The sequence below is a fragment of the Myotis daubentonii genome, chromosome 19, assembly GCF_963259705.1.
Source record: "Myotis daubentonii chromosome 19, mMyoDau2.1, whole genome shotgun sequence".
Taxonomy (NCBI): Eukaryota; Metazoa; Chordata; class Mammalia; order Chiroptera; family Vespertilionidae; genus Myotis; species Myotis daubentonii.
The window spans coordinates 11,950,141-11,974,483 of NC_081858.1; the positions used below are offsets into that span (position 1 = coordinate 11,950,141).

Consider the following 24,343-nt stretch of genomic DNA (forward strand, 5'->3'; position numbering starts at 1 on the left):
CAGCAATCTGCTTTCTCTATGGATGTGCCTATTCTGGACATTTCATAGAAGTAGAATCACACGCCACGTGGCCTTTTTGTGTCTGGCTTCTTTCACTCGGCGTCATGTTTTCAAGGTCATCTGTGTGACCGTATGAATCGTGCTTATTTCTTTTGATGGCTGAGTAGTATTTCATTGGCTAGACCACCTTTCGTTTACCCATTCATCTGTTGACAGACATTGGGTTGTTTCCACTTTCTGGCTATTACAAATAGTGCTTCTACGGACATTCACATACAAGCTTTGGTGGGAACGTGCGTTTTCATTCTCTTGGGCGGATACCTAGACGTGGAACTGCTGGCTCAGATGGGAACTCCATGTTTAACTTTTTGAGGGAATGACAAACTTTTCCTCTAATGGATTTTTTTGACTTTGTAACCTACATTATGTTAAATACTTTTTATTAATGAAAATGAATTTCAAAACCTCAGTAGGAGGCCCAGCGCTGTCTTTGGGGTGTCCAGTGCACCTTCTGTAAGGGGACACCATTCAGTGGGACCTTCTCTGTGTTGCCCCAGCCCCTGCACCTAAGAGAAAGGCCCCCCAGACTCACGTGGAAAGCCGGCCTGTCGGATCAGCTTCTTTTTGGATAGCACCTTCATCGCCTGTGGGAGAAAAGACCCCGTGACCTGATGAAAACGCAGAGGAGAGCGGCGGGGAGAGTTCCCTCCTCGCTAGGCTCGCCCAAGCTCTTGGCTCCCTGGCTGTTTGGGGACAATGTTGTGACCCCAGGGGGTCAAGCAGCAGCAGGTTCCGTGGAGGGTGGCCTCCCAGGGCCCCTCCAGCCCTGAGGGTGCTTCCAGGGCTCCAGGCCAGCTTCCCCAGCTAAAAGGGCACAAGCCGTGGGCTTCACCGCCACTGAACCAGACGTGAGTGAGCTGGGGTGATGGGGCAGGACTGGCTGTTGGACACATGGGAAAAGTGAGGTGTAGCAGTTATGCCACTTGCTCAAGGTCACGCAGTTGGCACACGAGAGAGGCAGGATGTGAACCCACACTGGACTGACTCTAAAGCCTCAGCTACAAGGGCTGTTTGGCTCACTACCTCCTGGTTCTTAGGGCTATGGAGGATGTAGAAATGGCAGCCCAGAGTAAGGATATGAGACGTCTGCTGCTTTCATTCATTCATTCATTCATTCATTCTTCCTAAGCCATCCCTTCACCTCCCTATGTCCCCATCTGTAAAACAGAAATACCACTTCCTTCCTAACGCACAAAATGGAAGTGGCCTAACAATAAAATGACACAACAGCTGAGAAAACCTTCCAGGAAGCTGAGTGCTGAAAAGGAGGTCTTGTCTTAGCCTGTTTGGCTCAGTGGATAGAGCGTTGGACCACAGACTGAAGGCTCCCAGGTTCAATTCTGGTCAAGGGCATGTATCTCCATTGCAGGTTCCATCTCCAGCCCCGGTCAGGGCGCGGGTGGGAGGCAACCAATCGCTGTGTCTCTCTCACATCGATGTCTCTCTCTCTCCTCTCTCTAAAAAGTCAATGGAAAAATATCCTCTTGTGAAGATTAACAAAAAATGAAAAAATAAATAAGAAAAGGAGGTCTCTGTCTCTGGACAAGGATGGGGTGGAGAAGGATGTGAATACTCACATAGTAGGTGTTGTCATTTTCGTTGTAGGCCAACTTGACCACGCCATAGGAGCCCTGGATAAAGGGAGATGACCATGACACACAATAAAAAATTATGATCTGCCAAATCTTCCCTGCAATTGCATTTTGTTGGATCTACAGTTTTTAGAAAGTTTGAATTAGCTGCCAAAACAGAAAGACTGGGTATAAGAATCTAGATTCCCAGCCTCAGACGATCTGACCGTATGAAGCCAATAATCATTGCCATATGTTAGTTTGCCACAGACCTCACCACTCCCCGCTGCCATACCTAGGATGCTCTGCTCATTTATATTCGTTCTCTACTGGCATGTGAGCTTTTTAAAAATCGATCTTTGTTGTTGAAAGTATTACAGATGTCCCCCTGCTTTCCCCCATTGACCCCTTCTAGTGGCGTGTGAGTTTTTGACCCCTGTAACGATACTGCCCATTGGCTGAAACAAAAGCAAAAACAGGTGTGAGAGTACCTCAGGGGAGAATAAAGCAACACTAATATGGGGATGCTATAACTATCACCGTAGTGACAGGGGATTTCTCTGGACACTTTCTGTGCTTTTGCAGAAACACATTAGTATTATGACATAAAAACAAATAAGACCCTGATCCCAACACCTGGCCCGCACCCTTGCATCCAAGGACTCCTCTCCCACTCCCAGCTCTGATGGCTGCCCCCCCCCCCCCCCCACACACACACAGTATCTGAGACATCCTGGCTCCTAGGATACTTACCTTTCCAATTTCATCCTTCAGTGTGTACTGGTTCAGCTGAACACAATCCTGGAAAGTAAACAGAACATGAACTGTAAGTTGGCAGCTAGATAAACCTGTCACAAACACCAAGAAAGAGGGCAGTGCCCAGCTGGTGTTGCTCAGTGAACCGAACATCGACCCAAGCACCAGGAGGTCGCTGGTTCGATTCCAGGTCAGGGCATAAGCCCGGGTTGTGGACTCCATCCCCAGTAGGGCAGGAGGCAGCCAATCGATGTTTCTCTCTCATGGGTGTTTCTATCTCTCTCTCCCTCTCCCTTTCTCTCTCTCTAAAATCAATAAAAACATGTTTTTTAAAATTTTAAAGAAAAGAAAGGAAGAAGGCATTCCCAGCCCCCTAGAAGCAACCCCAGCCACCGGCCTCTCTGCGGGGTGGCCAGTGTCCTGACTTCTAACAGCAGCTCTTGTACATTGCAAATACGTAATCAAACAGTTTGGACTCTCTTAATAGCCGTTTTTATTTTTTTATTTTTATTTTTTTTAATATATTTTATTGATTTTTTACAGAGAGGAAGGGAGAGAGATAGAGAGTCAGAAACATCGATGAAAGAGAAACATCGATCAGCTGCCTCCTGCACATCTCCCACTGGGGATGTGCCCGCAACCCAGGTACATGCCCTTGACCGGAATCGAACCTGGGACCTTTCAGTCCACAGACGGACGCTCCATCCACTGAGCCAAACCGGTTTTGGCTAGCCGTTTTTAAAAGATTGTACCCACTTATAAAAAGTTCACTTTAAATTAATTTAAATTACTTGCTTAAATTAAACTAGTAATCCATGACCACGTTGTCCTATAGAAATGTAAAATGATACAAGACGTGTCCTTGGGACAAGGTTTCTTAGATAATATATATAAAGTACAGAACATAAAAGGAAACAAATCATAAACTGGACTTCATCAAAATTAAAACTTTTGCTCTTCGAGATACTGTTAAAGAAAATGAACAGCAAGCCACACACTAAAAGAAACTATTTGCAACACATATATCAGACAAAGGACTGGTATCCAGAATATATAAAGAACTCTTATAACTCATTAATAAGAAGACAACCCAATATATTTTTTTAAATAGGTGAAAGAGCCCTAGCCAGTTTGGCTCAATGGATAGAGCATGGTCCTGAGTTCGATTCCAGTCAAGAGCACATGCTGGGTTGCAGGCTCGATCCCCAATATGGGGCGTGCAAGAGGTAGCCGATCAGTGATTCTCTCTCATCATTGATGTTTCTATATCTCTCTCCCTCTCCCTTCCTCTCTGAAATCAATAAAATACATTTTTTTAAAAATAAAAATAGGCAAAAGATTTGGAAAAAATTTCTCCAAAGAAGATACAAATGACTAAGAAGCATTAATCAATGGAGAAATAGAAATTTAAACCGCACCCAATAGATTAGTTAAAATCAAGAAGATTGACCAAAGAATTTAGGGCACAAAGAACCTTCATACACTGCTGGTGGGAATTTAAAATGGTGCAGCCTCTTTATTTTTTAAATCCACACCAAGCATATTCTTCAATTGATTTTGAGAGACAGTGGAAGAGAGGCGGGGGGTAGAGGGGAGAGAGAGAGAGAGAGAGATCAATGTGAGAGAGACACATTAATTGAGTGTCTCCTGCACGTGCCCTGGGAGTTGAGCCTGCAACTGAGGTACTAGAATCGAACCTGGGACCCTTCAGTCTGAGGCCTGACACTCTACACCACCCGCGGGCCGGATCTGGCCCGTTTGAAATGAATAAAACTAAAAAAAAAAAAAAAAAAAAAGACCGTACCCTTTTATGTAATGATGTTTACTTTGAATTTATATTAGTTCCCACAAACACTCCATCCATGCTTTTGTTCCGGCCCTCCGGTCCAGTTTAAGAACCCATTGTGGCCCTGGAGTAAAAAAGTGTGCCCACTCCTGCTCTATACACTAAGCCAAACCAGCTAGGGTGGTGCAGCCTCTTTAGAAAACAGTTTTGGGGGCCTGGCTGGTGTTGCTCAGTGGTTGAGCGACAACCTATGAACCAAGAGGTCACCGGTTCAATTCCCAGTCAGGGCATATGCCGAGGTTATGGGCTCGATCCCCAGTAGGGGCGTGCAGGAGGCAGCCAATCAATGATTATCTCTCATCATTGATGTCTCTCTCTCTCTCTCCTCTCTCTCTCTTCCCCCCCTTTCCCTTCCTCTCTGAAATCAATAAAATATCTATTAAAAAAAGAAAACAGTTTGGCAATATCTTAACATACATTTCCCATATGACCCAGCCATTCTACTCCTAGGCATTTTACCCATGAGAAGGGATAACACATACCCAGGCAAAGACTTGTGTACAAATGTTAATGACAGCTTTATCTGGAAAAGCCGAAAGCTGGAAACAACCCAAATGTCCAACAAGCTGGGGCATATCTGAACAGTGGAGTTCTGTTTAGCAATAACAAGGAAGGAACTACTGGTGTCTGCAACAGCGTGGACAAACCTCAGCATCATTATACTGTGAAAGGAGCTAAGCTAAAAAAGACTACGTGCTTAAACAATTCCACTTGCATACAATCCTAGAACTTGAAAATTAATCTACGATGATAAAAACCAGGTCAGTAGGCTCTAGCCAGTTTGGCTCAGTAGATAGAGCGTTGGCCTGTGGACTGAAGGGTCCTTGGTTCGATTCCGGTCAAGGGCACATGCCCTGGTTGCGGACTCGATCCCCAGTGCGGGGCATGTAGGAGGCAGCCAATCAATGACTCTCTCATCATTGATGTTTCTATCTCTCTCCCTCTCCCTTCCTCTCTGAAATCAATAAAAATATATTTTAAAATAAACAAAACACCAGGTCAGGGGTTATGTGGGAAAGTGAAGTGGGGGGAGGGATGCATTGCTGGGTGTGCTGGAAAAGCCTGTGATCTTGATTGGGGTGATGGCCCTCAAAATGTAGTTAAATATCAGCCCCTTTATTAAAGCCTTTCCTGATTTCCTGGCTTCTCCCAATTAAATTCATTCATTCCTTCCTTCAACAAACATTTTCAAGCTCCTACTACGTGCCAGGCACTGTGTGAGGTGAGCGCTGGGGACACAATGGGGAACAAGACCGTCCCTACGGAGCTTACATTCTAGCTGCGGGGAGACAGGCTATAAGCAACTAAACAAACACAAGACATAACAGTGATGAGTCAACAGGGCAAAAGGACAGGCTGCTTAGAGAGGGTAGTCTGGGGCCTTTCAGAGGTGACATTTGAGTAGAGACTTGGATGTCAGATGGAGGTGACCTTGCAAAGACGGGAGAAGTTCCAAGCAGAGGAGAAGGCAAAGCTATGGGCCTAAGGAAGGGAAGGAGCTTGGCTACCTGAAGAATATAAGGAAGTGAGTGTGGATGGAGGTCTGTGAGTCGCCAGCAGAAAGGCAGGAGATGGGGCAGGAGAAGAGACGGGGCAGATCACGGGGGGGGGGGGGGGGGGGGGGGCCGTGAACCTGGTGGGGATCTGAGTCCTGATCTACCTCCCAGCAGTTCACAGCAGGATCCGATGAGAAATGCACACACAGTGTCGAGCTCAGTGCCTGGCGCCGGCAGACCACCCACCAGGGGGGCCAGGCTGTAAGGCCATGGGGCCTCTCAGGGACCTGCCACCCCCAGTTCAGAGCCCCCCACACGATTTCCAACCACCAGCACATGCATCTCTTTGCGAGAGGCTCTCTCTGGCCCCCAGATGCTCTGCTCACACTCAGGGCAGGTGGGATAACTCAGACTTAGTTCTACCTGCCTCCCATGTTCTCCCCTGGCAACCAGCTCCATAACTGCATCCTTAGCTGACTTCCTTCCCTCTCGCTTCCCTCCCCACCTGGGTTTTCTGGGGTCACCTCCCCAGTCAGCCGGTTGCACTGGGCATGTTCTGGGGGAGCCGATCTCACATGGAGACCCCGGGCCCAGCTGTCGCTCACGCACCTGCATACCAGTGATGGAGACGTGGCGGGACTCCACGGTGGGCCGCCGGGGCAGCCGTGGCGAGGACTGCGGGGAGGCCACGGGTGAGGACGGTGGGGCCGGGTGGATGCAGCGGCCATTCGCATCCAGCTGGGACCGCTCCTGCAGGGACAGCTTGCGACTGGAGAGGTGGGGTCGGGCCTGGGACCCAGCGTCGAGGGGGCCTTCTGGGCCATCAGCCTCCAGGAGCGGGTCCTGGGCCAGGCCGTGGTCCACAGCGCAGTCCGGCTCGCACTCGGTGACCACGATGAAGGACTCCATGCCCAGTCGGATGCTCAGGGACGAGAGGCCCCGCAGGGCCTCGCAAGGCTTCTGGCCTTCGCCGCTGCCGCTGCCGCTCCCGCCCCCCAGCTCATCCTGGGGGGCGGCCCGGTCACTGCTGGGCTGACTAGAGACACATGATGACATGGTGCATGCGTGGGCCTCATCTGACAAGGACACTCCGGGGCAGTCCCATGAGCAGCGGTGCCACCTGCAGAGAGAGGAAGGGTCAGCGCCCACCCTGCTGCTGGCCCAGGCTGGGGCCTGGGTTGACATCCTAGAAAAACCTTGCGAAACCTGATCTCTGAGTCTACACAGAAATGAACACTCCACGTTTCCTTGCTTTAAAAGCCCTTCCTCACACATAAAACAAGAATTCCAAGCCGAAACCGGTTTGGCTCAGTGGATAGAGCGTCGGCCTGCGGACTGAAAGGTCCCAGGTTCGATTCCGGTCAAGGGCATGTACCTGGGTTGCGGGCACATCCCCAGTGGGAGATGTGCAGGAAGCAGCTGATCGATGTTTCTCTCTCATCGATGTTTCTAACTCTCTATCTCTCTCCCTTCCTCTCTGTAAAAAATCAATAAAATATATTTAAAAAAAAAAAAAAAAGAATTCCAAACTCACCCTGGCCGGGAGGCTCCGTTAGTTGGGTGCCAACCCATCCACCAAAAGGTTGTGAGTTTGATTCTTGGTCAGGGCACAGACCTAGGTTGAGGGTGCAATCCCCGGTCTGGGCATATACAGGAGACAACCGATCAATGTTCCTCTCTTTCTAAAAAGCAATAAAAACATATCCTCGGGCGATAATTACAAAAAAAGAATTCCAAACTCAATTTCAGAAGGAACCAAGTATGAGAAAACCCCAAAATAGAGCACACAGGTCCCCTACAGAGGGGGCAGCTATTTCCAGCTCAAGCCAGCTATTGCTAAGCAGGAATCTGGGCCTAGTCCTGCCCGGTTCCCCCCCCCCCCCTTTTTTTCTTCAAAAAAAGCCCTAAACCCAGAACGTTAGATGAGATCTCACGATTTTTTTTTTTTTTTAATTAGCAATTCTTTCAAATCTTTTTGAATACTGGGTAGGCCAAATGGAACACCTCCAGGCTGCATCACTTCACCATGGGGATGATTCAAACAGCACTTCACAGTTTACAAAACATCTGCACATCAGCATAATCTCACAAGCACACGAGGCCGCTGGTTGGCTGTCACAGCCCCATACTGTAAAAGGCGAAGAAGCTGAGGCCTGAGAGAAGGAAGGGGATTATGTCCAAGCTCTCCTAATGCAAAGCCACGTACACAGCAGTTGGGTCTCCTGGCCAACGATCCTCAACCAACAAGTGGGGGTCAGGGGTCACATCGGACAAAGGATGGGGGCCCGGACAGTGGGAGCCAGGGCAGTCTGTGTTACCCAAGGAGCCAGGCGCGGTTTTCCTAGTCCAGGCCCGGTTTTCCTAGTCCAGGCCCCAGCTGGTGCCTGCCAGATGTGAGGCAAACATGAGGTCAAGAACATGGATATCAAAATAGCTTGGTGGTTCCTCAAAAAATTAAACAGAGAAGTACCACATGACCGAGCAACTCTGTTCCGAGGTATACAACCTCCACGTCCATCCACAGAACAACGGACAAAGCACAACAGGACCCAGCCACACAATGCAATACGATTCGGGCCTCAAAAGAAACGAAACCCTGGCATGTGCTACAATCTAGATGCGCTTCAAAATCATCATGCTACGCGAAGGAAGCCAGACCCAAAGGTCACATCTGTATGATTCTATTTATACAAAACGCCTAGAATAGGCAAATCCTCAGAGACAGAGAGGAGATTAGTGGCTGCCTAGGACTGGGGAGGTGTTGGGCAGAATGGGCGTGACTGCTAACCGGGACAGGGTTTCCTTTTGGGGTGAGGAAAATGTTCTGGAACTGGATAGATTGTGAATGTACTAAATGCCACTGCCTTGTATATTTTTAAATGGTTAATCTTAAAAAAAAAGACCGATGCACTCCCTGAAGACTGTCAATTCCTTCCGTCTCTGGGACAGAAGATTATCAAACTTTGGTTCACGTGCTCAACCAATTCTGCTGGACAATTGTCACAGGTGCTGCTGGGACTCGGGGAGTACCTCCCCAGATGTGGACGGTGCCAGCTTCGTGCTGATCACCACATTACAAAGGTGCTCAGTGGAGAGATGTTATGAATAAATTACCTCCTGATGACACTGGGTGGCAGTGAGGGGATAAAGAGGAAGGTACAGATGGGAGCAGAAAGCCAGGGCTCCCTGGAGGAAGTGGAAGAGGGGCAGAGAAATGTCACTTGCCCTCCTGGGACCGTTCTAAAAGAGGTATTTCAGGAACAGCTTCTATGTCAGCCCATTTAGATAGCGATGTAGGCAGATGGGCTCCCTGCTCTCATGCAGCGAGGAAAGACCAACGGAACAGCCATGAGGAAATAACCGTGTGTCCCAGCCTGGACACGGGCACAATTTATGAATACAGAGTTCACAGTAAAAGAACAACAAAAAGCCAATCACGTGACACGATGCGTGGCCGCTGTTAGGAGAATTACAAAGTCAAACTCCCATAAAATGGTTTGGTGGGTCCTCAAAATGTTCAACATAGAATGACTGCGTGACCCAGCAAGTCTTCCCCTAAGTATATACCCAAAAGGATGGAAAGCAGGGATTCAAACAGATACACAGACACTCATGTTCACAGCAGCACTATTCACAACAGGCAAAAGGTGGAAACAACCCAAGGGTCCATCAACTGATGATGGATAAACAGAATGTGGTCTAACCATACAATGCAATATTATTCAGCCATAAAGAAGGAATGAAGTTCTGACATGTGCTAAGTGAAACAAGCTAGATATTAAAAGACAAACACCGTATGATTTCACTTATACGAGATACCAAGAGTAGGCAAATTCGTAGAGACAGAAAGTAGAGTAGAGGTGAGCAGAGGCTGGTGGAGCGGGGAACAGGGAATCATTGCTTATGGGGTACAGAATTTCTGTTTGAGGTGATAAAAAAAATTCTAGAAGTAGTGATGATGGTTGCACAACATTGTGAATTTAACTAAAACCACTATATTATACACATAAAAAATGATTAAAATTGTAAATTTCCTGTTATGTATATTTTACCGAAATCGAGAAAATAAACCCTAGCCAGTTTTTCTCAGTGGTTAGAGCGTCAGCCTGCAGACTGAAGGGTCACAGGTTCAATCCCAGTCAAGGGCATGTACCTCGGTTGTAGGCTTGATCCCCGGCCCCGGTCGGGAGGCAACCAATCCATGTCTCTCTCTCAAATCTATGTTTCTCTCTCTGTCCCTCCCGCTACCTTCTGCTGTCTAAAAACCAATGGAAAAAAATATCCTCGGTGAAAATTAAAAAAGGAAGTAATAGTAAAACTGCAATGAAAACCACTTTTTCCAACTATGGGATAGACAAGGCCAAAAAATATAATAACAACAACACTATTTTGGTGAGGCCACAGGGAGTATGAATTGGCACCATCCTTACAAAGAGAAATTCACCAATATTTAGCAAAATCCCAAATGCAGACCTTTGACTTAGCAATTCCGCACCCGAGTATTTATCTACAGGCAATCTCATACACACACACAAAAAATGAGAAGGTTTTGGTAATGTGGTTTGAAAGGGCCATCCACAGGGGACTGAGTAAATAAAATGAAAATGAGGTGCACATACCCCAGGAGAAAACCAGGCTTTTCTTTTAAAAGAGGTGACTCTACACACCCTCATGTGAATTAGCTCCAAGACACACCATTTATTACAGGGGGGAAACGAACGCATTAGTATGCTGCTGCTGGCGCAGGGGGAAAGGCCACACATGCGTCCATGACTGCACGTGCAGAGCACTTTTCTGGAAAGGGATACGAGAAAATGGTTAACAGTGGCCTCCCTCGGTTTGCACAAGTGGGGAAACTAGGTGGGAGGGGCTGACTTTTCACTGTATGTACCTTTAGTTTAAAAGTAAAAATTGGAAAGAAGGTAACTGTAGCCATGATAGGACTTAGGGTGATAAGGCTGTCTGTGGGGTGAGAGAGGGGGAGCGTGCATCAGAATATCTGAGAAAGGAGTCTTAACTGTGGTCCTGTCTTGGCTTCCCTATCAGTTAAAGAATAAAACCCGCCCTGACCAGTTTGGCTCAGTGGCTAGAGCGTCAGCCTGCGGACTGAAAGGTCCCAGGTTCGATTCCGGCTTGGTTGCGGGCACAGCCCCAGTAGGGGGTGTGCAGGAGGCAGCTGATGGATGTTTCTCTCTCATCGATGTTTCTAACTCTCTATCCCTCTCCCTGCCTCTCTGTAAAAAATCAATAAAATATATTTTTTAAAAAAGAATAAAACCTAAGTTCAATGTTTTCTGTGAACCCGCTGCTATTACATTACATATCCCTTTTATGGTCCTTGTCTCCCAGGAGGGGAAAAGCAGGGCCCCTGAAGTTCAACTGCTTGAGCTGGCTTGGACAAGTGACTTAGCCTCTCTCGGCCTCAGTGTTCTTATCTATAAAATGGGCACTCACCCAATAGTCCTGAGGACTATTAAATGAAGCCTCACTCAATATCCTGCCTGGTACATGGTCAAGTGATCAAAAAGCTATTACTTCCACAAATGCCTATTCAATGCTTACTACCTGCCAGGCTATGTTCCAGAATGTTCCTAGGAGGTACTGATGTCCAAGAAACCAATCCGTTCTTTTTTTTTTTTTAAATACATTTTTATTGATTTATTTCAGAGAAGAAGGGAGAGGGAGAGAGAAAGAGAAACATCAATGATGAGAGAATGATTGATCAGCTGCCTCCTGCGTGCCCCCCACTGGGGATCCAGTGCACAACTCGGGCATGTGCCCTTGGCTGGAATTGAACCCGGGACCCTTCAGTCTGCAGACCGATGCTCTATCCACTGAGCCAAACCAGCTAGGGCCAGCCTGCTCTTGTGTGGCTCCCCGAGCCCTGGCCGTGTGGCCCGTCCTCCCACCCAGAGCCACCTCTGCCAGGGCGGCAGAGTTCCTGAAAAGAAAGCGAGCCTGGCAGCACCTGAGAACGTTAATGGAGATTTGCTTTTCTTGCCAAGAGAAAAACAATTGCTTATTGATTTCCACTCCAGGCCAAGGACACCAAACCTCCCCCTCCCCACCCCACCCCCCGGAAAAGCTGCTTTAATCAGTCTCCCTGACAAGCTGGCACCTGGCCTAGCCTTGGCCTTGGCCACTGAGGTCTGGAGGAGGGAGGAGAAGAGATAGACACTGGCCGGGACTGAGCTGGGCGCCTGTGTGCTGCAGGGGCAGGTGTGTCCGGGTCTCAGATCCCAAGGCCACCTGGAGGCCACTGGTCCGCAGTGAGGCCTGGCAGGCAAGGGCTTGGGCATTCAGCCTGACAATAATAGGAACTTCTGCCACAGACCCCTGCAGGAGTGGAGGTCACAAACCCTATAAGGTCACAGGCCCTGTGAGGATTTGATGGGACCTGTCAACACACGCCCAAAGAGGAAAAAGTACACAAAGACAATGGTTAGCATAATAGCAGCAACAGCGAACACCCAGATGAGCACTTATCATGCACGGCACAAGGCTAATGGCTCTGCCAGGGTCACGTAATCCTCCCGGGGCCCCTGTGGGGGAGAGGGAGGGACTGCTGAGCATTTGATTTCAGGGCCCCATTGTAAGAGGGCCTCTCTGCATAGATGCTAAGGTTGGACAAAATGCCAAGTGGCCTCTCCCCTGAGCCTCCTGCCCCAACCCCGGGTCCCTCCCCCAGCCCCGAAGGCCTTCCCCACCCCCTTGGCTGCCAGCCCGAGCTCCCCTCCCCTCTCACAGGGCAGCACAATTGAGCAACCGGACTCTCCCTGGAGCAGATGAACCCAGGCTCAGGGCCAGGATGGAGGGAAGCGCTCCTTCCTCTGCCAGGAAGCACTGTCCCATTTCCTGGAGGCTGTTTCCAACCTGCACCTGTTCACCGAATGCAGAGGCCTCCACGGGAGCCACAACGCAGCAAGCAGCCAGTGAGGGTGCCAAGGTCTTGCCGGGAGACACACACACACACACACACACACACACAGTGCAGGGTCCCCAAAGCCAGGGATGACACCCTTCCTGGGATAGCAGGCATGGTTAGCCATATCCTCTCTCATGTGGGGAAACTGAGGCCCAGGGAGGCCCTAAAGAAAAGTCACTCACCTATAGGTTCTTTCATCAAGTAATTATTGAGAACCTACTATGTGTTGGACAAACAAAACAGACATACTTTCTTTTTTTTTTTAAATTGATTTTAGCCCTGACCAGTTTGGCTCAGTGGATAGAGCGTCAGCCTGTGGACTGAAGGGTCCCGGGTTCGATTCCGGCTAAGGGCATGTACCTTGGTTGCAGGCACATCCCCAGTAGGGGGTGTGCAGGAGGCAGCTGATGGATGTTTCTCTCTCATTGATGTTTCTAACTCTCTATCCCTCTCCCATCCTCTCTGTGAAAAATCAATAAAATATATTTTTTAAAAAATTGATTTTAGAGATAGAGGAAAGGAGAGGGAGAGGGTGAGGGAGAGGAACAGAGAGAGAGAAACATCTATGTGAAAGAGATATTGATTAGTTGCCTCCCAGATCAGGGACCGGTGGTCACCTGCTCCAACCATTTCATCTCACCCAAGAGAAAATGAAGGCCCAAAAAGTATAATGACTTGCCCAAAGTCACACAGAGGTACTAGGCAGAGCTAAAACTGACCTGAGTTCTCCAGGAAGGGACTGAAAATTACTGGTGCAGTCTTGCAGTGTCCACATACTGTGACCAGGCTGGGCCCAAATCTCTCATCACGGGGAGCCCAGTCTTCTGCCTTCCTGAGACCACCGCCTGTGTGAGGGGAGAGGGCCACGGCACCGCGTCTCACGGTGCTCGGAAAGCAATGCACAGGGTCTGGGCATGGAGACACTGATCTGACGTCACCTAGGAGATCTGTGGCTTTGCCTCTCTTGTTCATTGATGAACTCCATGTTCTCAAACTTCCTAGATTATTATTGGCACTCAATAAATATTGGCTAGAGGTCATTGTTTGTTTCATGCATCCCAAGGCCACTCAGAAAGCCAGAAGCTTTCTTTAGCTGGCCTGTGCACCTTTAGTCTGATAACAGTGGCCTGGTTTCTGTCTGGAAACCCATCCTTCCGTGTGAAAGGCCACTCCCTGGAGCTGTCTGCACCATCAGCTTCAGTAGCTCCCGTATGACTCAAGCCTGGTCAACTGGGCATCAACTGCTCTGGTCAAGTGACTGATTCAAGAGTAGGTGTGTGATCCAAGTCAGTCTACCAAGTCTAATTTTAAGGTTTTCGTAGAAATATTAATTAAAAAAAAAAAAAAGAATGTCTCTTTTTGCGGAACTTAGCGCAATGAGGATATACTTCTAGAGTGTCAGGGGTTGAGGAGAACCTGGCCTTAGAATGAAGTTGACTGAGCGGGAAGAGAGGCAACAGATAGAGGAGAACTGAGATAGGAGGTAATTGTTTGGGTACCTGGATCCAGCCATGCCTGAAGCCCATATGCCACAGGAGTTTGTAACTACATGACTCAATAAACTCCCATTTTTGCGTAGGTTAGTTTGGGATCCGTTTTCTGTCACTTACAACCAAGTATCCTGACTGACAGATGACACAGGAAGGATTGACAGAAACGCTTCTTCACACCCTGGCCAGGTGGCTCAGTTGGCTGCTGCATCATCCCATATACCAAACGGTTGCAGGTTCAATCCCCCGTAGGGGAGGCAGCCAATCGATGTTTCTCTCTCACATACATGTTTCTCTCCCTCTCTCCCTTCCTCTCACTCTAAAATCAATAAGAAAACATATCCTTGGATGAGGATTAAGACACCTTTCTTTCCCTTCCATCCCTTCCCTCCCTCCCTTTCTCTCTCTCTTTCTTTCTTTCTTTTAAACAAAACTTCTTTACTAAGCTCCCTGCCAGATGACCAATCAGTTCTCTACACCTTAAGGCTCCCACCCAGGCCAAATTGCCAGGCAGCTACAAGAGAGCCTTCACTTCAACCAGTAGTTCCAAAGTCTCTCTCTCTCTCTTCCTCCGTCTCTCTCTTTAATCTTAAAAAAAAAATTAAAATCAAGGATGGGGAAGGACGGATGAACAGGACAGAGTGAAGAGAAGAAACTAACCAGCACTTTCCAACACAAGAGCTGCACCACTGTAGCAGCTGCTATGATGGTGGTGGGTGCAGGAAGAGTCATGGCTAGCCTTCCTGCGTGCTTGCCAAGTGCCAGGTGCTGTTCTAAGCACTCTGCATGTATCATCTCATTTAATCATCACAATGACTTTACGAGCTAGGTACTGTATCATGCCTATTTCACGGGTGATGGCAGAGAGTCTGAGTGACTTGCCCACAATCACACAGGGCTTTGGGCGAAATCAAAGGCTCCTAGAGAGGTAGAACTTTGTGACCAGGCTCAGCAGAACCCCTCTTCTTAGTCATGTGACCTTGGGGACAATACCCACGTCCCCCGGGACACAGGCCCCTGCACACAGTATACGCTCCCCAAATGGAAGCTGTTGCCAAGAAAGCACTTCAGTGGCTATCGAGTTCAAGCCCCTCAATTGGTTTTAATTTATATTACAACAAAAATGTTTTATCTCTAATCCCACCACACTAACTTAACTCTTCATCTTCCCCTCTGTTGTCCACAGGCATCACTTTCTCACAAAATTAATGTAATTACAGTATCATTTCGCATCCTTGCTCGTTTGTGTCATAACAATCTGCACGCTCTCTCAGCTTTCAGGATCAGCACGCCAGGGCTGCAGATGGGGTTGCTGCGACCCAGGAAGGTGAAATGACTTCTCCGAGGCAGCTGAGCAGGTTCCGGGCTGGGCCAGAACAAGAACTAGGTGTCCTGACCCCTGAAGCCCTAGTTCCCTGCAGCCCTGGATGCTTACGGAGCAAGAAGGTCAACTGTCTTAAGAGTTGCTAGGCAGCTACTGTTCAGTCAATGATGAAGCACCACGGAGAGGGATCCCAGTCAAGCAGCCAGGTATCTAAAGACAGGTGTGTACTGGTGGCCTTGAAGAGTGAGGAAGTATGAATGTGGGGTGGGGGTATTTGGAAAAAGGAGGTAGGAACCATCTCCCTCCTTCCCTCCCTCCCTCCCTTCTTTCCTCTTCTCTCAATGAATCCCTCCCAGTCTTTCACTGGCCCAAAACAAGAGGCAGCAAAACTGGAATTGCAATTTGTAATGAGAAGAAAAAGACTTCGACTCTAACATGCTGCAGCTTAGCAAATCAGAGACAGAGGGGGCCAACTCAGAAGCCACAGAAATCCACAGGCATCGGCACCCTGCCCACCCATGGCCCTCCTCCCTCCCTCTTCCCTGCTTTTGGGGGCGATGTTCAATCTAGCTTCTCCTCTCTCCTTCCCCAGCCTCCAGCTCAAAGCAACCCCAGCCAGGAGCAAAGAGGGGCTGGGAGCAGCTCTGGGGTCCAGAACCCTGTCTTCCACACCTGGACCTAAAGGGTGGGAGAGCTGTCTGGGATGAATCTAAGTGAAAATTTCCGCCAGAGGTACTGAAGGTAAAACCCCCAAGTGCCTTTAAGAAAGCATAAGGGAGGCGTCCTTCCCCCAACACCCTGCCCCCCACTCAAACCACCGGTTCCCCATTTAAACTCCGGCAGCAGAGGCTTATCTCAGGCACCACCCACAATGCCCCTTCCTGCCCGCTTGCTTCCTACCTGTGTCCCAGCCACGAAGACTTTGGCCTCCCAGCGCCCCCATTTCGCATTTCCTTAGGGGACAGTCCTTCTCTCCCCTTAAATTTGCAATTAGCATGTTTCTCTCTCCCACTGCCATCTCGCCACTATTTACAGAAGCCAACAGGATAAAAACAGACAACATAAAAATAGTTTCCCAACAGCTTTCAGGGTGGGGTGGGGTGGGGGTGGGGGCACCACAGACTCTTGGGATTTTCTTTCCTTCTCAAAATGGAAAATGCTAGACTCCTTTATCTCTTCCAAAGCACTCCCCAGGAGTCCAGACCACTCACCTGGGAGCTCCTGGGGGACAGAGACCAAGCCCCCACCTTCCTCAGTCCCCAGGGCAGAGCTTGTCACCAGCCCCCAGAAGTGCTGGTTGGCTCAGTGGAAGCTCACCAGAGCTTCAGCGCCAGGACCCCGTTCTGCCCTCTTTCCATCAACTACTGGGCCTCCTTCCAGCCTTCCAAAAACACAAGCCAGTCAACAACACAAAACTTTGGCTTTTCTCTGTGCTTAAAACGTTTCATAATTGAATCAAAAAAAAAAATTCATCGGCAACACTACAAACACAAACGCGTTGAAACGGAAAACGTCAGTGGCGAAAATCATTCCTTCCTCATTTTGGTCATTAACATCACCCAGCAGGGAATGCCAGAGCAGGGGCACGGTGCGTCTTCCCTTCGAAGACTCACCCACTCACCTCCTTTTAAATATGCCTTTTTATGTTGCTTTCATTTTGTTGAGGAAGGGATCCAATCAGGGACGAAGGAAAAAACTACTCGTTCAAACTCTTATTTTTTCAGAGAGCAAAACCGTTCGGAAATTATTTCTATGCATAACCTCCTGGAGGAGGCGACGTCCACTCCGTGAGAAAATGGGCAACCTTTGCCAGCACGACGAGGTCAAGAGAGCCTGTCAGGAAACCATACAGATCTCCAGGGACCCGAGTCTTGATTTTCTCATCTGTAAAATGGAGCTAATGCGGCCTACCTTGAGGGTAGCTGTCCAGTCGATCTTCTATATCAGGCGTGGGGAACGTCCGGACCCGCAAATCATTTGGTCTGGCCCTGCCAAGGCATGAGGGGTGAGTTAATTAAATGTTTGACCAACCAGGGGATTGTCAAGGGCGGGGGGAAAAAGGAGACATATGCAATACCCTTTGTAAGACTTTAAGCAATAAAACAATTTTAAAAAATAAAATAAATAAAAAATAATAAAAAACAATATGGAACATGAAAAATAAATAAATAAACGTTTGGCCAAATATAACAGACTAAGTTTTAAGTTGATAATTTTGTATGACCCGCAAATGACGTTATAAATATCCAAATGGCCCCTGACAGAAAAATAAGGTTCCCCACCCCTGTTCTATATGAAAGTGCCCAGCATACAGCTTGGCTCAGAGTTAAGGCCCCCAAAAGTGGGAGGGGTGGGGGGGCTGGTCTTTTCTGGGCTTCTCCAGTTCAGTTTTCAGGATGCTCAGCTGCTTGAATGGGCATCAAGAGAGACCGAGGTGGCTCCACCCCTGACCACTGAGTTAGGGCACAGTCTACCAAAGGAAAATCTGAAATAGCGTTTGCCCTAGATCTTTCTTTACTCTGTGTATTTACTTACCTGGAAAAAGCGTCCCAGAATATACACCACTGAAATTACTTGGGGGCCTACACTAGACATGTCATGGTGACTGAAAAGAATGGACCTAAATGACACTGAGACTCCCTGAAGCTCGGCCGACATGGCTCAGTGGTTGAGCATTGACTTATGAACCAGGAGGTGGAGGTTCAATTCCCGGTCAAGGTACATGCCCTGGGTTGTGGGCTCCATCCCCAGTAGGGGGCGTGCAGGAGGCAGCTGATCAATGATTCTCTCTCATCTTTGATGTTTGTATCTCTCACCTCCTCTCCCTAACTCTCCAAAATCAATAAAAAGAAATTTTTTTTAAAAAGGACTCCCTAAAAATCATACTTATGTAATACTTGTGCACTGCCCCCGGGGGGGGGGGGGTGATGGGCTTAGGAGGGAGCTAGGATTCCTGAGGAAGAGTAGGTGGGGATGAAATTAAGGTAGTCCCAAAAACCTGGTTCCAGGAAGCTGATCCCCAATTGATTTCAGAGAATCCTTCTTCTATCACCCTCTCCCTGCAAATGGAATGACAAAATAATGTCGTATGCCCAGAGGTTTATGAATTGGGGGCTGCAGAGGCAGAGGAATAAAGTGGCCTTAAAAAGCCCTCATGGTAGAAAAAAACCGATGGAGAAACAAAATGTGGTCCATCCACCCACAGGAGTACTACTCAGCCATAAAAAGAAAGCACTGATATATTCTACGGCTTGTAGGAACCTTGAAAATATTCCATGAAAGAAGCCAGACACAAAAGGCCCCATATTATTATCAGGTCAGTGGGGTAACTAGCACAGCCCAAAAGAAGGAAAGCCCATTCCATAAGGAAATTTTCCCAACTTCCAGGAAAGAAGGCACAGAAACGCAGGCAAAGACTCCTGCAGCCTGCGGAGTCAGGCCTCTCTAACCCGGTCCAAAGAGAGGAGCTATTGGGAAAGCAAAACATCTGCAAAGAAATAGCAATACAAGGCCCTCTGACCCAAAGGAACATCTGAAATAGCGTTTGCCCCAAATCTCCAGGATCGGGAAAGGAAATGGGAACCATATGCTACCCATGGCCACAAGAGGAAGGCATGCCAGGGAGACAGTCACCAGTGACCCCAAACAAGTTACTGAGCTTCACCGGACCCCTCCATGAAATGGGTTCGTGGGGGAATACAGGAAACTCTGTGGTCCATGTTAACATCTGAGTTCAAATGCCAAGAAAATAGGCTTGGCCCACCCCACCTGGCCCATCCATCCCTCCCTCCTGAGGGAGGCGCCTCCCCACCCGCCAGCCCACGAAGGAGGCTGCAGAAAGTTTTCCTGGGGGTCAGGTCGTGCTGTCCTATCCCCCTCCCCTCCTCTTCCCATCCAAACTCCACTCTAGCCCATTCTTCAAGACTCTGCACAAGTGACACCTCCTCAGGGAGTCTCCTGGACTGACACCAGGCGGAAGGGATTTCTCCAGAACCCCCACTGCCCTCTGCTCCCCTCATTCCCACAACACTTATCCCTCCAGGAATTCCTCAACAGGGGTACTCCTGGCGTTTAAGACAGGGCAATTCTTCATGTCTGCCAAAGATCTGGCCTGCTTGGAGGACTTTTGGCATCCCTGGCTCCTGCTCCCCCAAAACCAGGCGTGCTCGGCATCATTTTGAAACCAAAAGTCGCCCCACACTTTCCCAAACACTGGCCGGGAAGTTGGGACCACCCTGATGAGACCTGCAGTTATAAGTAAATATATTTGGCTACCAGACCATTAACAACCTGGGGAAAAAGACAAGCCTAAGCTGATCAGCATCACCACCAGGCCTGCTTGGATCTGTGTCCTCACAGGCTGGTTTGGTAAACAAATCTAAACTCCTCAAGAAGCTGAGGGTGGCCTGGCAAGAGTCCCTGCTCTAGAACAGGTGATCAAGTACAAAGGCTCGAGGACCTGACATATCTGGGTTCACTGTGTGACCCTGGGCAAGTTACTTAACCTCTCTGAGCCCCTCCGTAAATGGGGCTAACTCCTAGCAACACTGCAGGATGATTTCAAGCCTCAATCTTCTCATCTCTACAATGGGGATAAAAATCTCAAGCCTCATAGGATATTTTTAGACATTAAATGAGATCATGCAAATAACACACAGCCCATCAAATGGTGGCAGTTTTTTATTTAAAAATGTGCCGTGTGCTCTCTGCAAATGGCTGCTTTCTGTATAAAAAGGGTTTATGAGAGCAATCTAAATGGAGGGTTCGGGCTCAGCAAGAGGCTGCATTTGCATAGCATATACACTGTTTATTCTTAAATTGCATGTTTTTGTGGGGTGGCTTGGAGAAGAGGTCTAACTCTCCCAAAGCCCTCCCCTTCCTACGGCCCTGCCTTCCCCTAGGAACAAGGATGCCTGTGGGGACACAGAGCTGTCCTCTTCTTCACTGGAGGGCAAGCATAGCCAGGAGAGGGGAGTAGGAACTGACGGCCCAGCTCTAGGGCACAGGAAGTTTCTACCCCTAGGACTGTGGGGACTACCAGGCTGAGGAAGGCAAAAGTTGCCTCTAAGGAGGGACCCCCTTCCACACTGCATGTCCCACCCTGAGGCCAGCATGCCCCTCTCTTGCTGACACACTGAGTTTCCGCCCACCCGAACTCCACCCCCCCCCCCGCCCCAACCTTACGGGGGGACATAGGAAGGTCTGAGGTGCATCCTCTTCAGCACCAACTGAGAGCAGCCGGGATGGCTGGCAAAGATGAGAAAACGCCCTACTTCCCAAACTAGGCAGTGCAGGAGCTGGGGAGCCAGGAAAAGGTCAAGGCTGGAGCGGGAGGCAACCCAGGCATCCAGACCCAGTGTTGAGCGGGGCTGCGCCCGGCATCCCCGCGTCCTCAGTCAGGCAGAGGATGCCGGCGAAGGCACCTCGCTGCACGCACAGCTAGCGTCTGCGGCCCGGGGTGAATTTAGGTCAAAAGGACCAAGGCTGTGAGGTTCCAGCCTAGAGACTTGGGGAGGGGGCGGGGACCGAGGGCCGACAGAGGAGAGGCAACGGTCCCGGCCCCACAACTGCTGGCCTGGGGTCGTACCGCCAGGTGTCCAACCTCCCAGGGCCGGCGTTCAACCCCAGGACCAGCGGGGTGCGGGGGTGGGGTGCTCCAATTCCGTGGGCCCTCTCCTTCCCTGCGCGCTCCAGCCACCCCCACCTGTCAAGCGCGAGGCGGTGGGCCTAGGCTGCCTCGGCCCCCGGTGACCTCGGTTCCAAACTCCGGGACCGCCCCTGCTACCCCGGGCAGGGCGCTGTCCCGCCGCCGAGAAGCCACCCCGAGGCCCCGGCGCTCAGAGGATGCGGAGGAAGGGGCGCCGAGGACTCGCCCCCACGTGGCGGGGCGTGGGACAGCGCACGTGGGGTCCCCTTAGTGGAGGGGACCTGGGGCCGACCTCCGGGCTTTGTCTGCAATCCCGGCAGTGGTCGCCCCGCCCCAAGGCCGAGGGCGCCGAGGGGGCCGGGGTTGCAGTGGCTGCGTCCCCCGCTCGCTACCCGGCTTCCGCCAGCTCACCTGGGCTCCGCGCCGCCGCCGCCGCCGCCTCCCGCGCTCTGCACCCCCGGCTCGGCCGGGCTCTGCTCCGCTCTGCGCGGCTCCAGCAGGCGCGCGGGGGGCGGAGGCGGGAGGAGCCGCCCCGGTCCCTGCTCGGGCGCGACGCCGCCCCGGGCTGCGCGCGGATTGGCCGCGGCCGCTGGAAACCCGCCCGCGCCCGCCGCTCTTGGCGCGTCCCCGCCGTTCGGCCCGGCGCGGGGGAGGGCGAGGAGGCGGGAGCCCCCGGAGACGAAAGTAGCAGCGAGGCGGAAAGAAGAAGAAAAGGGGGGAGGTGGAGGGGGTTGCGGTCGGGCCGGGAAGGGGTGGGAGGAGGCCGCGGACCAGGGAGGGCGGGGGAGACCCACCGGGGGCACGAGCGCGGGAGGCTACGCTGCCACTTGGGCCCCGCCCGCCGCGCGCACCTGCCCCGGTTCTCCCCGCGGCGGCCGCGGCACCCTTCGGGAGGCTGGTTTAGTTTTGTTTTTAGCCACACGCGGGAACTGCAGGGTGGCGGCTGAGCCCCGGAAAGTTTCCCGAGGCTGCGGGACACCCCTTCGGGGGAACCCCCTTCCACACCCACCTCCCCCCCCCCCATCACTGCTCAGGGCCCGCCCTAAATGCTGGGGGATCGTGTACCTTCCCCACCCCCCCACTCCACCTAGATGTACCAACTACACGAAACCAAAGAAGTCTGGCTTTTCCCGAAGACTACTCAGATGCGTTATATGGGAAACATTCTTCCCAAACGGCCACCCCTTTCAGCGTTACCTTCCTGGGCCTTCAGTGTGTGTTTAGGGTCCCAGCTGGGATCAGCGCTGCCGCGGGAGGGGAGGGAAAGACCTGCCTTGGGTGGTTGGGGAAACCCAGTCCTGAACCAAGAGTTACCCAGGGCGTGTCTCACGGACCCTGCCAAGCAGCCAAAAGGGGAATCAAGAGTTTAAAAGGGATTCGAGCCAAATTAATGAAAGGTTCAAAGTCCTCTTTGTCAACTGAGTGGATTTGCAGGCGTTTAGCTTGTCTGGTATTTCCAGCCCTCCCCCCCCCCCCCCCCCCCGCCCCACTCCGGCGCTTACAAACAAGAGCGTTCCAATGAGATGAGCACCCCTCCTGATGTTATTGGGCATGCAAGCATTTGTTGGGAATAGAAAAGACCTGGGGCCCAGCGAGCCAGTGGTTCAGTGGTTGGCCTATGCACCAGGAGGTCAAGGCGGGGTTCCCCTTCAGGGCATATGCTGGATCCCCAGTGGGGGGCGTGCAGGAGGCAGCCTATCAATGATTGATGTTTCGTCATTGATGTTTCTCTCCCTCTCCTTTCCTCTCTGAAATCAATAAAATATATATATATGTTAAAAAAAGACCTGGGAACAACCATCCTAACTGATCATCAGGGGAATAGATCAATGAAATGTGTTATAGTCATTTGATGAATGTTGTAAAGTGTTATGCCTTTTATTTATAAATGGATTTGAAGCAAATAGCAAAATGTTGTCAACTCTGAATGGTGAATGCATAATTCTGTATTTTTCTATTTTCTTCCCCCAAATATGTATTGGGGCTGACAGGGAATATTCTGAATATGTCTAACGTTGTGACAGGGGTCAGCAAACTTTTTCTGTAAAAGGCCAGCAAATATTTTAGGCTTTGCAGACCATGTGTCTATTGGCAAGAACTCAGCCACTCTAGCAGCCCTAGACAAAAGAAAATGAATGTGTGTGGCTGCGTTCCAATGAAACTTTATTTACAACACTGAAAGTTGAATTTCACATAGTTTTCAGATCACACAATATTGTTTTGATTTTTCTTCAAACACTTAAAATGTATAAAACATTCTGAGCTGATAGGCCCCATGAAAACTGGTCGCATGCCAGATTGGGCCTGTGGGCAATCGTTTGGCAACCCTGCTTTACTAAAATAGATACTGGTTGATGCCTTTTCCTGTTACATGTTAAAATATACAATTCTGTATGTTTACATCGTGTTACTGAATTGCCTGTGTTTTGTTAAACTAGCAAACAGGCAGAAACTTAGTTATACGTGTAGCTGTGTAAAGTTAGAAGCCAATTATGTGAGAAAGGTAAAAAAAAGCCCATTCAAATCTAAACTCTAGCCCAAAATCAACTTCTGGAAGAATTTCCTTAAATGCTATGATCCAGGCCCTCCTTGTCCTCTCCTCTCTGATCTCCTATAGCAAGGACTGTACCATTTATTTGATGCTCAGCTACCCAGTCATTATTTTTCATTTTTTAAAAAATATATATTTTCATTAATTTCAAAGAGGAAGGAACAGGAAGAGATAGAAACATCAATGATGAGAGGGAATCATTGATCAGCTGCCTCCTGCACGCCCCCCACTGGGGATGGAGCCTGCAACCCAGGCATGTGCCCTGACCAGGAATTAAACTGTGACCTCCTGGTTCATAGGTCGACGCTCAACTACTGAGCCACGCTGGCTGGGCTATTGTTTACTTTTCACTAGTGCATTCTGACTTGCCAATAGAGCTATAAATTCCTGGAATATAAATAGGTACTACAGCTGATTGATTTGTTTACATTCAGCTTTGTGGTTGAAAACCGTGTGGTCATGCATACCTAGTTCAGATCCCAGCTTTGATAGTTATCAGCTCTGTGGCCTTGGATATGTGACTCTGGTTTCATCAGCTAAATGGGATAATAAACCAAGGGCACAGGCTGGGCTTGGGGTATAAATACAATTGTGTGGGAAAAGATCATAGCTCAGTGCCTGGCATATAAACACTCAAAGGCATTTGGCAGAGAGCAAAAGCCCCATCAACCGTGTTG

The 24,343-nt window shown here is 49.7% G+C and overlaps 1 protein-coding gene across 7 annotated transcripts in view; it reads right to left on the minus strand.

Annotated features, from left to right (window-relative positions):
* The window catches only part of CAMKK2 (calcium/calmodulin dependent protein kinase kinase 2), a 43,840-nt gene extending 22,168 nt beyond the window's left edge, over window positions 1-21,672 (minus strand). For 4 of the 7 annotated variants that reach the window (XM_059676552.1, XM_059676550.1, XM_059676551.1 and 1 more), the window contains exons 1-6: window positions 21,527-21,672; window positions 17,380-17,456; window positions 6,339-6,849; window positions 2,385-2,432; window positions 1,638-1,691; window positions 593-644 (exon numbers count right to left, since the gene is read on the minus strand). In XM_059676552.1, coding sequence (XP_059532535.1) covers window positions 593-644; window positions 1,638-1,691; window positions 2,385-2,432; window positions 6,339-6,785 — 601 coding nt within the window. In that variant the 5' untranslated portion in view covers window positions 6,786-6,849; window positions 17,380-17,456; window positions 21,527-21,672. Of the gene's footprint in view, window positions 1-592; window positions 645-1,637; window positions 1,692-2,384; window positions 2,433-6,338; window positions 6,850-17,089; window positions 17,314-17,379; window positions 17,457-21,526 lie in introns of those variants that run through there. The other 3 variants (XM_059676547.1, XM_059676548.1, XM_059676549.1) reach the window with 3 other exon arrangements.
* Between the last annotated feature and the right edge of the window lie 2,671 nt (window positions 21,673-24,343).